The sequence below is a fragment of the Xyrauchen texanus genome, chromosome 28, assembly GCF_025860055.1.
Source record: "Xyrauchen texanus isolate HMW12.3.18 chromosome 28, RBS_HiC_50CHRs, whole genome shotgun sequence".
In the NCBI taxonomy this organism is placed as follows: Eukaryota; Metazoa; Chordata; class Actinopteri; order Cypriniformes; family Catostomidae; genus Xyrauchen; species Xyrauchen texanus.
In genome coordinates this window covers 20,086,522-20,101,218 of record NC_068303.1, presented here as the reverse complement: position 1 = coordinate 20,101,218, position 14,697 = coordinate 20,086,522, and the positions used below count along the sequence as shown (strand labels likewise).

The 14,697-nt window shown below is 36.6% G+C and overlaps 1 protein-coding gene across 2 annotated transcripts; it reads right to left on the bottom strand.

The window, feature by feature from the left end:
- Positions 1 to 172: 172 nt before the first annotated feature.
- Positions 173 to 10,593, bottom strand: LOC127622103 (macoilin-like). Of its 2 annotated transcripts, none has more exons than XM_052096034.1 (11): positions 10,341 to 10,593; positions 8,867 to 9,008; positions 7,927 to 8,053; positions 7,705 to 7,828; positions 7,393 to 7,562; positions 6,706 to 7,132; positions 5,827 to 5,985; positions 5,387 to 5,557; positions 3,715 to 3,841; positions 1,840 to 2,014; positions 173 to 1,638 (listed from the first exon to the last, which is right to left on the bottom strand). In XM_052096034.1, exons 1-11 carry the CDS (start codon positions 10,415 to 10,417, stop codon positions 1,451 to 1,453), a joined length of 1,887 nt encoding a protein of 628 aa, XP_051951994.1. In that variant the 5' UTR covers positions 10,418 to 10,593; the 3' UTR covers positions 173 to 1,450. The 2 variants fall into 2 exon arrangements, with proteins under 2 accessions (XP_051951994.1, XP_051951995.1); XM_052096035.1 differs by having other exon boundaries at positions 6,760 to 7,132.
- Between the last annotated feature and the right edge of the window lie 4,104 nt (positions 10,594 to 14,697).

Sequence of the window (14,697 nt, the reverse complement as noted above, 5' to 3'; positions counted from 1 at the left end):
CATTTTGCCTAACTTCTGTGGTGTCTCATGGAAGAAAAAATGTCATACAGTGTTAGAACAAAAAGAACTATGTGAACTCTCTTTAAGGTGAAATTTGGTCTCCTCTCAGAAAATCATGTTGTGAAAACGAATAGAGGGTTATCATTCAAAATGACTTTATTACTGCTCCCAAAATTATTGGAAGAAAACAGCCCTTGCACAAATGCAGAATTAGACATCAAAATCTTTTTTTTCTTTTCTTTTTTTTTTTTGGTACAAAACAATAATTTTACATTAAATTGGCATGCACACCAAGTAGAATTACAAAATTAAGCCATTATTTCATTTTGGTTTAGGAAAAAAGTATGTAGTCAAGCCAGAAAAATAAATATCTCTTAAAAAAAACATCCCATTGATACATAAAAAGGCAACAATTTCAGAAACATGAAAACCTACAAACGTTTTAGGCATTGGTTACTTCCTTTATAACGTGTAATGTAAAAAGAATACAAAACAGTACAAAGCACTTAAATATTCACATACTGACTTACATTTGAGATTGGCTTGTTATATAAATTGAATTCATGTAAATGAGGCACAGAATGACCGAGTGAGGCATTGGCTTGTTATTGTCATGGCCTCTCTTTTTCACTCAACACATAATCCTGTCCTCATTATACACTGTGGCCCTCAGAAGGTTATTACTTGGGTCACATGAAGATGACCATCAAGTTCACACTTTTTCATACTGATATCTTGCTGTTTACATAGCTTACAGCAGTTTGCTCGGTTATTGATGGTCTTCCGCCGGGCAACTACATGTATTTTATTTTTTGGAATTTTTTCCCATTTTCTCCCAAATTTATCATGCACAATTCCCTTATGCACTCTGATTCCTCATGGTGGCAAAGTGACTCGTCTCAATCTGGGTGGTGGAGGACGAATCTCAGTTGCCTCCGCTTCTGAGATAGTCAGCCCATGCATTTTATCACGTGGCTTGCTGAGTGCATTACCGTGGAGACCTAGCATGTGTGGAGGCTCACGCTATTCACCACGGTATCCACGTACAACTCACCTCGCACCCCACTGAGAGCGAGAACCATCTTATAGCAACCATGAGGAAAGTAACCCACGTGACTCACGTACCCACCCTAGCAACCGGGCCAATTGGTCGCTTAGGAAGCCTGGCTGGAGTCACTCAGCACATCCTGGATTCGAAACTACATATATTTACAGTCAGCTTTGATTTTCATCCTGAACCATTGGCTCAAAGCAAGGTCGCCTAGAACTCTCCTCAGTGTCTCTGCAGAAATCGGTAAACACAGCCATAGACTTACCAGGAGGTGTTGACATTGACAAAAGGCAAAAGTTTTCAGGCAGACCCTGTAACAATTAAGTTGCCCCCATGTTTGGAATGTCAAAGAGGAGTCAAAAAAGCCTTAAAAAGTCACCCAATTTGTCCTGGCCAGACCTATTTCTTAAGACACTGGTACATAAGTGCTCTGGGATTCAGCATGTAGCGCTCTGAGTTGAAGAACTTGAGGTACTGGGGCATTGATGATCTTGGGGCCAAATATGACATGCCTGGAGCAACAGCCATCACTTCAGCAAGTTTCTGCTTCATACTGTTAACCTCCTGGTCCTGTTTCACAATTTTAACTGTAAAGAAAGCAGGTTTATATTAGTGGTGTGGGTTTTGGATGGATAATTATAATTGTAATTTGAACACTTCTGCCCTTGGAGTTCGCAAACTCCCTGTTGGGAAACCTCGCAGTAGAGTAATTATTAATTCAGTAAAATAATTTTTAAGTTGATATTAATGTGGCTGCAGAGGAAATCATTTAAAATGAGATAAAGAACCTTGAGCTATCTCCAGCTGCCTGCGTGCATCTCCGAGTGCAGAGAAGAGGTCTAGTTTGAGACGGGTTTCTGCACTCAGGTTGTACTCTAGATGTTGTGCCTTATCCTGCAAGGAGGAGAGGGCTGAGAGCAAGGCGTCTGCTTCCTGCTCAGTGCATCTTCTCCTCTGGAGGATCTAAGAATATTGCAGAAATTAGACTGGAATAGAACACAACAGAACAAACAACATAGAAAGGTACAAAATAATTGTGATATGACAAATATGGGCAATTTTTAATTGAATGATTCAGGTGCACATTAACATCTTATGTGTCTACTTTCTGGCAGTAGATTATAGGTAATCTAGTAATTCTACTTAAAAAAGTCTAATACTGGGGGCCTTGGCAGCTCAGCAAGTAAAGACGCTGACTACCACACCAGGAGTCACAAGTTTGAATCCAGGGCGAGCTGAGTGAATCCATTCAGGCTTCCTAAGCATCCAATTGGCCCAGTTGCTAGGATGGGTAGGGTCACATTGGGTTAACCTCCTTGTGGTCGCTATAATGTGGTTCTCGCTCTCTGTGAGGCACATGGTGAGTTGTGCGTGGATGCCACAGAGAATAGCGCAAAGTCTCCACACGCTAGGTCTAGGTCTCTAGGTCTCTGCAGTAACGAGCACAACAAGCCACTTAATAAGGTGCACGGATTGACTGTCTCAGATGCGGAGGCAACTGAGATTCGTCCTCCGCCACCCGGATTGAGGCGTCACTATGCCACCATGAGGACAGCATTGGGAATTGGGGATGCCAAATTGGGGAGATTTTATATCTTAAAAATATAAAAATAAAAAAGTCTAATACTACCTTTAAAACTACTAGTAACAACAATGTCCTAAAGAAAGCAATTATAACTGCCTTATATTTAACATACTGCAGCAAATTTCGTGCATTTGTGCACACAAATATTTAGTGTTATCTTTAGAGGTCAGACTTTGTCAATTTCTAAAGAGTTTGGAAATGCTTTACAATGAAAACCAATGCCTGACTGATGTTAAATTCATCATAACACAATACTTCTCAGGTTGTTCAGTAGTTTCTGAAAGACCTGCAGTCTTGGCCAGTGTTGGTTAGGTTACTCCAAAACTAATCCATTACAAATGACTAGTTAGCTATCTAAATTTGAAACCAGATTACTTACTTTATGGATTATTTCATAAAAAAGTAACCACATTACTATTTACTTTTTAGTAACTTTCTAAAAATATTTTTAACAGAAAATGTTTTCTGCTCAACAAATTCAAAATGTTTATATTGTATTTCCTCCTTTTTCATTATCACACACAAGTCTAAGCACCATGCGTTTCTTCCTTACAATGACTTATTAGGGGACATACGCCCTTCAGCTGTCACACAAAAACAAACAGATGTACAAATAAACATAATTCATGTTTTACATTTGTTCTACATAAATATTATTTTAGAAATGTGTAACCCGAGTATAATGTATAACGTAATCAATTTAACTGAAATTCATTAACTGTAATCTGATTACCAATATTTTAAATGTAATGAGCTACACTAGTGCTTTTAGTGATAAAAAAGTAATTATATTACACTCAACACTGGTCTTGGCATGACATACTGTAATTTGAATACGACAAAGAACAAAAAATAATGACAATTATAAAATACAGAAAAACAAAGCGTGAGCATTCTGCACAGAAACTTTCATCTGCACGAGAACAGCAACAGGCTTGATGTGACACCGAACACAGCAGGCAAACCGGGTCCACATACGTTATAACATGAAGAACATAAAAATATGAGTCACAAACATCACATCATAACTATCTAAAGCAGTATGTAAACTGAACAAATCACGAACCACGTCCTTTACCTCCACATCATTCTCTAGAGCTACCATTCGATTTTCTTTCTCCTGATATTCCAGCTGTAGTTGTTTGTATTCTGAGTCTAGATCTTTAGCTTTTTTCCTCAACATTTGATTTTCACTGTGTTCTTGCCTGTAATGAATAAAAAAATACACAATTTTAAGCCAACAGGTATATTTTTCTCATTTTAATTGCCAATTAACCACAATTTTAAAAATAAAATAAATACAAAGTAAGCCTAGTCCATAACTAAAAGAAAAAATAAAAGTTTACCATGGACCAAAACATTTTGTCCAGAATCCTTAAACGCATACCTCGGGTCTTTAGTCACCCGGCACTTCATTCCACCCCATGTACCCCATCCATTTTTGGAGTTATTCCCACACCTCTTTTGCATTACTCAATCTTTTTCTTATAAATAGTGTAACACACACACACACACAATAAATAAATAAAAGCCATAATTTCAAAATATCTATTTATGTACTGTATGTACTAACAGTGTATATGATCATTAGAGACCCTAGGTAAGTGTTTTTGTTTTTTTTGCACTTCCAAAATTATATTTTTATGATTATTTAATATCTACAGTATATAAATGTACTATCACAAAATGTCTATTTCATTGTTTATTACAAGAGAAATATGTTCTATATTTATACAAATAAATACTATATCAGGTTGATTTTCTGTACAACAATGCTGAATAATCAGTATCCCATATGCATGTACACATACATATTATACATGCTATTTCCTAATCAAAGTGGCACTGATGGGATTGATTTACATTTGACATTGCTGTTTGATGCAGAAGCAACTTGGAAGTAAACTATAGCAAGTGGAACTGATATGTCCATTGTCATTTGGGCGTACTACTGAATGTATGTAAGTTGTGCATAAGTTGTGACTCAATAAGTGCCTGACAAAATACTTATGTGTAGATTATGTGCAACTAATTTGTAGCTTATGTGTAGATGTGTCCTGATTTCTTTCACTGTCTCTTTAATATATGAAAAATAAAATATCAATATATCAAAAATTATTTTATTCTATCATAATTGTCTTGAATATATTTTGAAAATGTTACACTATGTGGGCATTTTGTAGATCCATTTGTGAAAGATAAATGTGCTGGGTCTCTAAAGTCCCAAATATGTGAAATTCCCATGCATTTAAGGGTTAATTTGTCTCCCCTTTTACATTGGAAACCATACAAACAAACCTTTAAAACAAGCATCACTAGTTTAAAAGCAATGTATCATAAGTGACTCCAAAAAGTATCTGGACACTTGAGTCACACTTGAAAATGTTGGAATGTCATTGCATTAGATATCAAACCAAGTGGCATCTGCAAACAAATGATACTAGACCTTTTCTTTGAACTAACTTCAGTTTTCCTAGCGATGTTTCCAATTACTTTTATCCAACTGGTCTCAAGGTGATTTTTAGAGGATATATGAAGTCAGTTTCCACAAGTTCACACAGTGTCCTAGCAGAGTAACATCACATTAACTATGGACATTTCAAATAAATGCCACTTGGTCTCATATTTTTTATTGAATCTAATAAAAATGAAATTTTAAGTGTGGCTTAAGGTCCAAATACCTTTTGGCACCACTGTATATGTACTGTATATGAATGCTTCTTACACAGTTGCTTTAATATTAATATTACCTGTGTGAAGCGCTCCGAAGTAAAAGAAAGGCTTCATCAAATTTTTGAGCTCTGACTTCTACAAGCTGTTTTTCTACTACAACTCGAGTCTCTGTTTCCATTCTGATTTTTTTCTCCAACACAGAACAGTTTTGTTTGTCCTTCTGTCGGGATTTTGTCAGACACTGAATCCTGCACAGCAGCACACCAAAGAATGTAAAAGAACAGTATTATCTTTTATAATCAATTTAAACTTAGACACTAAGAAAAGCTTTCAAAGATGTCCCATCTGTAGCACTTCATTCATTTGAAATGTATGTACTATTTTTCACATTAAAATCCTATTTTGTTACATGTGTTACAAACACCAGTCAAACTTTAAGCAGCACCACCAAGCGTCAAGCCAATGTGCTAATGCCAAGAGAAATAGGAAAATAACAGAAAGAGATCAGAGAACTCACTTGTTCTGCAGAAGTTCATTTGCATGTCTGAGCAAAGAGACTTCAGGGCGTAGACTGTGTTCACTGTTGGTAAGATTAGAAATGTGACTACGCAGTTCTTGCTCACACTGCCTGCTTGCTTGCAGCTCTCCCTTTAGTTTCCTCATTTCTTGTTCCAGCCTGGTGAACAGATGGAGATCACAGTGTAAATGTACACAATTAATAAACTGTAATTACCATGTTACATGTCATTACCACACCTATCATTTCCTTATGCATGTATGTACATGCATAAGGAAAAGTGTGCATAATAGGTATCGTTTTAAAGCTTAGAAGCTTTACAATGCAAAACTGAACACGTGTTAAAAAAGTTGCACTGGATATGTTATTGCAATATGTAAAACCATCAAGCTCATCAAATAGTCATCCATGTGTCATATATTGTTGGAAAACTCTCAAAGAGTAAACGCCTATTTGTTTTACTCACAGAAAAAAATATAATGAGTAATAGCTAAGTAAATATGTCTTTGAGATACATATTTCATGTGAACAGGTGTTGCTCATACGCTGCATTTTTGTTTATAACTTCACGAAAAATAAACAATATAAAATATTGGAGTTACCACGAGATGGCGCCAAGTACTTGCTCAGTGATGACTCAATTGGCACAGAATGAAACTCATTTCACTCATTCAGTGAAATTTCATAACTAAAATCATATCTGCATGCTATGCAAACCTTTAGTCATTGTTGTGTTTGAAGTGTAGATTAAAGGTGATAAAAGTTTTTTCATTTTTTTTTTGCATTCACTGATTCATATTATGATTCACATTCTGATTCAGCATGTCAAACCACATGACATAACATTTTTAACATACAGGAATGGGAAAATAAACATACTTCAATATCTGGTCAGCATGTGGGTTTGGAGGATTTGAGATGTTTGGTGAGCACCTTTCGGCAGAGTCCACTGTAGAGTTGATGGCTTTGGGGGCTTTCTGCCTCTTCTCCCCTTTGCTGTTAGGGGTATTCACTGAACCTCTGTGCAATTTGGATTGGGAGCTCTTGGAGGGTCTTTGAGCTTTGCTGCTCTGATCCTCCTGAGGTAGGCTTTCAGGAATTTCTAGCATGGATGCAGAGTCCAAATTAATTTCCCCTCCATGATGTTTGAGTCCTGGAGTTTGTAGATTTGTGTCTATTTCAGGTCTCCCAGGAAGTCTGTGGATTTGAAGGCAGTCTTCCGTGTTTTGTTTGTCCTCTGATGTGATGCCATCAGTTGGACACTGGTATTGTGTTGGCCTAGATTTGTCCATCTTCCATTTGGAATCTGTTCACACAAGGTGCAAGTTTCTCAGGACTATATACTGTGTGCATTTGTCACAATTTACAAGTAAATCAGATGCTTCAATTGCTAGACTGAAACATGATTTGAAACTACAACTACTGCATAATGAAAGAATAAATGAATTGCTTTTGAAAAAATAAATCTTTATGTACACTACCTGTCAAAAGCATAAGTAGGTGTTACCAAACTTTGATGTAGTGCTTAGGTAGTGTATAAGGCAAAGTAAAATAAATGATCTGTACCTTCCACCCACAATTTTGGGTAAAGATGCATATAAGGAGGTAGGGATTGTTGCAAGAAATCCGTGTGAAGGTCATTCTCACACTGAACAGATTTCTGAGTGTGCAGCTTAAAAATACTTGAGAAGTAGCAGGTTGCATCAAATCCCATATACACTAGTGGATAACCAATGCTGGGAGAAATAATGTGTTTTATTGAGTTATTATTGCATTTGTTAACTTTTTGCATGAAACACAATTGTTCAAATGTAGTAAATGCATCATAAAGGACAAACAGATTTTCAGCTCTAAAATAAATTGATAGTCGGAACCTACCAATGTGCAGCAAATAGATGGGACAGGTTTGCATGAGGGCTTTTCAGGTCCCTCAGCCGTAGAGAGGCCTCCATATACACTAAGAGTATCCATAATGTAACAGTTGACATATAAATTCCCTTTTCTGCAAAAAATGTTGCCAGCTCATAATACATTCAGAGTTCACTCTAATGTATTTATGTTAATGAAATGGTAACTCAGTTAGAAGCTCGAAGGACATACCTGTATGCCACATATAGTTGAGTAGAACATATGTGCTGGCTGCAAAAAATAGCCAGTGTAAGGGTACAAAAACTAAACAAAATAAGTCCAGGGTAAATGCTGCACATACAAAACCCACACAGATAGCCTGTAAAAGAAAAGGAGTGATCAGATTGTTAAATATCTATCCAGTACATATTATATACAGTATTTACACTCACTAAGCACTTTATTAGGAACACTATGATCCTAATAAAGAGCCTGACATGGTCATCTGCCTCAAGGTTTGATGTGTTGTGCATTCTGAGATGCTATTCTGCTTACTACAATTGTACAGAGTGGTTATCTGAGTTACTGAAGACTTTTTGTCAGCTTGAACCAGTCTGGTCATTCTCTGTTGACCTCTCTCAATAAGGCGTTTCCATCCTCAGAACTGCTGCTCACTGGATGTATTTTGTTTTTGGCACCATTCGGAGGAATCTCTATAGAGACTGTTGTGCATGAAATCCCAGGAGATCAGCAGTTACAGAAATACTCAAACTAGCCCGTCTGGCACCAACAATCATGCCATGGTTGAAATCACTGAGATCACATTTTTTCCCCATTCTGATGGTTGATGTGAACATTAACTGAAGCTCCTGACCCATATCTGCATAATTTCATACATTGCACTGCTGCCACACGATTGGCTAATCCCATGAATAAGTAGTTGTAAAGGTGTTCCAAATAAAGTGCTCAGTGAGTGTATATAATAAATTTAACTTAAAAAGTACACCTAAATCCAGCAAAACAGCATAATATGAAAATATCTTTTGGGAGCATTGGAAGTGAAAAGAACATAGATGCATTAAAATTAATCTTTAAACAGAGGCCAGGTTGTGTTGTTAGTTATTAGCCTAGTGTAGTAGTAATGGATACATAGATAGTGCATGTGCTCAATTCACAGTAGAAAATAGCCTACCAGTCCATGACAGTGAAATGTGGTGTAGACGGTCCCTAGAAAGAGCCAACAAGGCCACAGGTATTCCAGTCTGAACTCCAGAATAAAGTCAGCTAATAACACCAGGATCCAGACAATCATGAACTTCAGAACGGAGTAAGCGCTGAAAATTAGAAATTTAAAATGACTTAAATGGATTTTTATAAACAATGTTTTCAAAACATCATCAACTCTAAATATGTGAAGATTAAGTTTGATGTCTCAGATGAAGGGTGTTATTTGGGTATTATGTCAAATAAAAGAGAACAGATTGCATTTTTTTTAAATAATGAATATATTATGTCATACAATACATATGACACATATGCGTATACTGTATGTTTAATTATATTTCATTACATATGTCATAATAGTCTGGCTTGAAATACATGCGTTAGCTGTGTTCAGGCATTTACTCAATGTTTACTATCAGACAAAGAAAACTGTTCAGTATTTCAAAAGGGAAATGATCCAGAATATATGTGAAATATAAAGGCACAGAAAGTGTGACAAGAGTTCTTGAAGACGTTACAATTAATGTGTTGGTCGCACAATCCATTGTGCTCCATTCCTTTGTTCGGGCTTTCTGCCCTCCACATCCCTTTGTGTTTGGTAACCATGGCAACATTTAACCTTCTGCATCAGCACCTAAACGTTGAATCTACAGACATGGCTATTTAAAGAACAAGAACCCGTTTTAGGAGAAATCTGTGCAGATTCATGTCCGTATGAAGCCAGAACGCTATTCTTCAAATAACTAGGCCTACACTACAGATAAAGACTGCTTTCTGTTTACCCAAATAAGAACAATATCCTGGAATCGGACAATGATAAAAATTTTATTTTGAATGCATTTTTAAATAAAATGAAAACTAATAATACAAATAAAATAATATCACGGCTCTGAATACAACAGAATTTTTTATTTTATTTTTTTTAACTAGTCTAAAAAATAATCCGCGAGGTATTAAATAAACGACATTCCTTTGAGCCTTTTTCTTATTTTGCCTAGTCGGAGGCCCTTAGCATTTTGTCTGTTTCAGAAATCATATTGTCTTCAAGAGATGATAAGACTACTTATTAGATGACGCCGCGGCAAACATTATCAATAATCGCTGTTGAAAAGTACATACCATAAAACAACACAATATACAAATGCAATAGCGATAAGTTAACAAGGAGGATAAAAATGTGTTATTCAGATTTTCAATGTTGTCAATAATGTGGCCCGCTCGTATTTTTCTGCAGTGTTCTCAGACAACATGTTATCCATTTGGCCTTGTGTGCATCCATTAAACAAAAGTCAACAATGCATCTCAATTAAAATGCAATTTCCTATAATAGTTGCGGTTTGTTTGTATCAATCCGTGCATCGCGGGATAAACAGCCGCGCGCGAGCCATCCAGGTGAATAACGGATTATAGCAATAACAATACAAAACGGTGTCGTGTCATACCTTTCGGAAATCTTCTCTGCGAGTTTGATCTTTTTCATTTTCCGTAGCCTGCCTATGTCCATATACCGTTTCTTCATATTATGGTTTCTGGTCCTCCTGACAGTTTAGTCCATTAAATAGGTAATTGTAGTAAGACTGGGGGTGTCATTTACAGTAAACCTGAGCAAAAGCGCTTTGTGCGTTTTTAGTGCAGGTGGATATGCGCACGCTCGACGAGAACTTCGCAGAGAATCAAGCGCCACGACGAGGCGCGTGGAAGTACATCTGCGCTGTCTGGAGAATGACGCCGTGCTGAATTATGCCCATCCAAAATGCAGTCTAGATTATTTATTTATACACAAGACTAGGCAGTTAATGTGTTAGTTCACCCAAAAATGAAAATTTTCTCATCATTTACTCACCCGTATCATTGCCAATGTAGGCCTATGACTCTCTTTCTTCCGCAGAACACAAAGATTTTTTATTAGAAGAATATTTTTGCTCTGTAGGTCCATACAATGCAAGCAAATTTCGGCCAGAACTTTGAAGGTCCAAAAAGCACACAAAGGCAGTATAAAACTAATCCATATGACTCAATTGGTTAAATCCATATCTTTAGAAGTGTGGGTGAGAAACAGATAAATTATTTGAGACCTTTTTTTTTTTTTCAAAACTAAAAATCTCCACTTTCGCTTCAATGTTCTTCTTTTGTTTTTGGCAATTCACATTCTTTGTGCATACCGCCACCTACTGGGCATGGCGAATTTATAGTAAGAAGGACTTAAAAATGTGTCTGTTTCTCAGCCACACCTATCATATCACTTCTGAAGATATAAATGTAACCACTGGAGACTTATTGATTACTTTTATGCTGCATGTATGTGATTTTTGGAGTTTGAAAGTTCTGGTCACCATTCACTTACATTGTATTGACCTACAGAGTGAAATATTCTTCTAAACATCTTTGTTTGTGTTCTGCAGAAGAAAGAAAGTCACATCTGGGATGGCATTAGGATGAGTATATGATGAGAGAATTTTTGGGTAAACTATCACATTACGGTTTTTCACCCCATGCCACAAGTTTTTGACCAGCTTCCTCTTCAGTTTAACACTTTTAAGTTTAACACGGTCAAAACAACCTACATTCAATGTTTCTGCAGGTTGCTTAAGCTGGTGTGTCACTAGAAATCCATAGAGTACATATTAAGGGAAGGGAGCCAAATAGATCCCTGGTGTCCCCAGCATTTATTTACACCTGAAGCCATCTGGTAAGGTGTAAATAAGATGCCACTTTGAAAATCAATTGCAAAACATCCAAGAAACACTTCAAGAAGATATTGAGAACATTTGTATTATTGTTCATTATTAACATTTTTATTGGTTGCGCAACAAGCATGACACACAACACAACAAAACTTTCATGTCCAGAGTCAATCATTATCTCTTTAAATCCCATTATTTCCCTTCCCCCTCCCAATCCTCAACCCCCAACTAAAATCCCTGTGGCCAAACCCGAGTACACACACAGATCAAATATATATATATAAAAATACACACATTAAGTATATACACAAGTCCCTTTCCACTGTCCCTCCCCGAGAGCCCTCCAAAAATACCAAGTTACTGACCCATTTTTTTTTGCCATAGCCTTATATGTGACACCTTCACCAATGCCGCCACCCTGCCCATTTCTGTGCACCACTCCATAAACGAGGCTGCTCCAGCCGACTTCCATCCCCTAAGGATGATCTGTCTGCCAATCATAACACCCACAATTTTTTATGTGCATATCCCCTATATTAATGACCACCCCATCACCTAAAATACAGTCTGGGGTCAAATTAAATTTGAGTGCCCAATACGTCACACATAAAACTCTGAACCCTCAACCAAAATTCGTGGATCTTAACCCACCATCAAAAACATGGGGTTCGTCTTTCAGACCAAGCCTATACAATCTAGCGGGGGTCCAATAGAATCGATGTAAAATCTTAAATTGCATAAGGCACCCTTGCATCTCTAGATGTAGACTTGAGGTTTTTTAGAATCCTAGCCCACACTCCCTCCTCCAATACCAAGTTTAAATCTTTCTCCCATAATCTCTTGAGGGAAGTTGAAGCTCCGTTCCCAGACTCTGAATTAACAGGGAGTTATACACTGATGCCTCATGACCTTTTCCAAAAGCAGTAATCACCACTCCCAGACTATTTGCCACTTTAGGGTGGTGTGTGCTACTCCCAAAAATAGTACAAATCAGGTGTAAATACCTAAAGATCTGAGATCTGGGGATCCCAAAATGTTGAACCATATTTTCAAAGATCTCAACACTCCACTCTCATATAGGTCACCGAGTGTATTAACCCCCCTCACAATTCACTCTGTCCAACTGAAAGGAGACTTATTACTTTTACTTTTACGTATTTGGCAGACACTTTTATCCAAAGCGACTTACAGTGCAATTATTACAGGGACAATCCCCCCGGAGCAACCTGGAGTTAAGTGCCTTGCTCAAGGACACAATGGTGGTGGCCGTGGGGTTAGAACCTAGACTTATTAAAACATAATTTTGGGTTCAGCCATATGCTCAGGCGACATTTAAATAAATGTGAGAATTAAACACTCTGGACACTTCTGTTCATACCAAGTCCAAATGGGAGATAACGGGGTGTAACGTAACTTCCTTTAAAAATGATTGCCATTATAAAGAAAAATACTGCACCGATAACAGTATAATTATTATATTTCACTACACACACACAAAAACCATATCAATAAAATATCTTGCCTGATGAGTAAGAAAAAAGCCATCTCTGGGTCGCTTTTAAATACTTTCAGATCTGTGAGTTGTCGGCACCTCTGAAAAAATAAGCCGATATTTATTTGTGTTTTATTACGGACTCCATCACTTCCCTTTTTGCTTGTTGACTCTGCTCTGTTCTGGGTTTTTACAACCGGTGATTTCATGGAGGTTTGCTGTTTTGAATGATCCATGATAAAATTTTCTCGATCATCCTGACAACAAACTTTCAGCTTCAGCTCCTCCCACACACCCAAAAGTAGCCGGAGCTTATTTTCTCTGTGTACGGATATGACATGAACATTCACGGGCCAATTACGTATGTTTGCAATTTCGCAAAATCGGCTCTAAAATATAAATCTTTATTATAGGTTTATCAAAGTGTATTTGAGTAAATTAAATATATGGTTTGGAAGATGGATTTTTGTTGCACTCTCACATTAATAACATAACAACATAAGAAAAGCAAAAATCTTGGTTACAGTGAGGCACTTACAATGGAAGTGAATGGGGCCAATTTTTGAGGAATTAAAAGGCAGAAATGTGAAGCTTATAATTTTATAAAGCACATACATAAATTCTTCTGTTAAATTTCATGTATTATTTCAGTTCTAAAGTTCAGTAAATCCTCAGTATTATTTGGGCCATTTCAGAGATTACAGCATTATTTTGTCATGGCAACAAAGTTGTGAAATTGGTTTAACTGTACACAGAAATGGTTAGGAAGTGATTTTATCAAGAGGTCCTCACTGCAGCCTGTAGCGCGATGATGTAATGGATTTCATCTACTAGGCTACATCACGGACATCCATTACAGTGGATTAAATCCATGATTAAATGGATTTTAAATGTTTGGAGCCGTGATATCCTGTATTTTTATTTAATTTTTTTTAATGCAAACATTTTATTCAGCGTGTACATGATGTAGCCTTATGTGTAAATAAAAAGTGAGAGAGAGCAATAATGACTGTATTACATTTACTTTTATGTTAATATAGCCTATAGTATAGCGTATTAATAACTTTTGAGCTTCTGGGATTTTAGTCTTCTAAAAATGTGTGAGGTTGCTGACTATTTGGAGTGAATTTGTTAGGTATTGATAGTCATTGAAGTCAACAATATAGTGGATTAAATCCACTACGTCATCGGGCTACAGTCTGCAGCGAGGACAGTTTCGATTTGATCACATTATCAGATTTAACCACTGATCTATATATATATAAAGATCAGTGGATTTAACCTTTTTTTTGTTTAAAGAACGACCAGTCGAAATGTATTTTTAATTAACATTATGCAACAAATGCTGTAAATTGAGGTCAACGGAATATTCTTTAAAAGGGGAATCATATCTGAATGTGCACTCACTGCAGCATATATTGCATTTTTAATCTATAATGTTTTTTTTTTATTTTATATATATATATATATATATATAGGTAAAATGTACCATTCGATGAGAACTCCTTTCAAGACATTAACCATTTTGGGCTGTTCGTCCTTCAGTTAAAGCCTGTTTCTATTTTTGAAATTTTGAAAATTGTAAATAAATAAACAAACAAACGCATTATCAAGTCCCACATC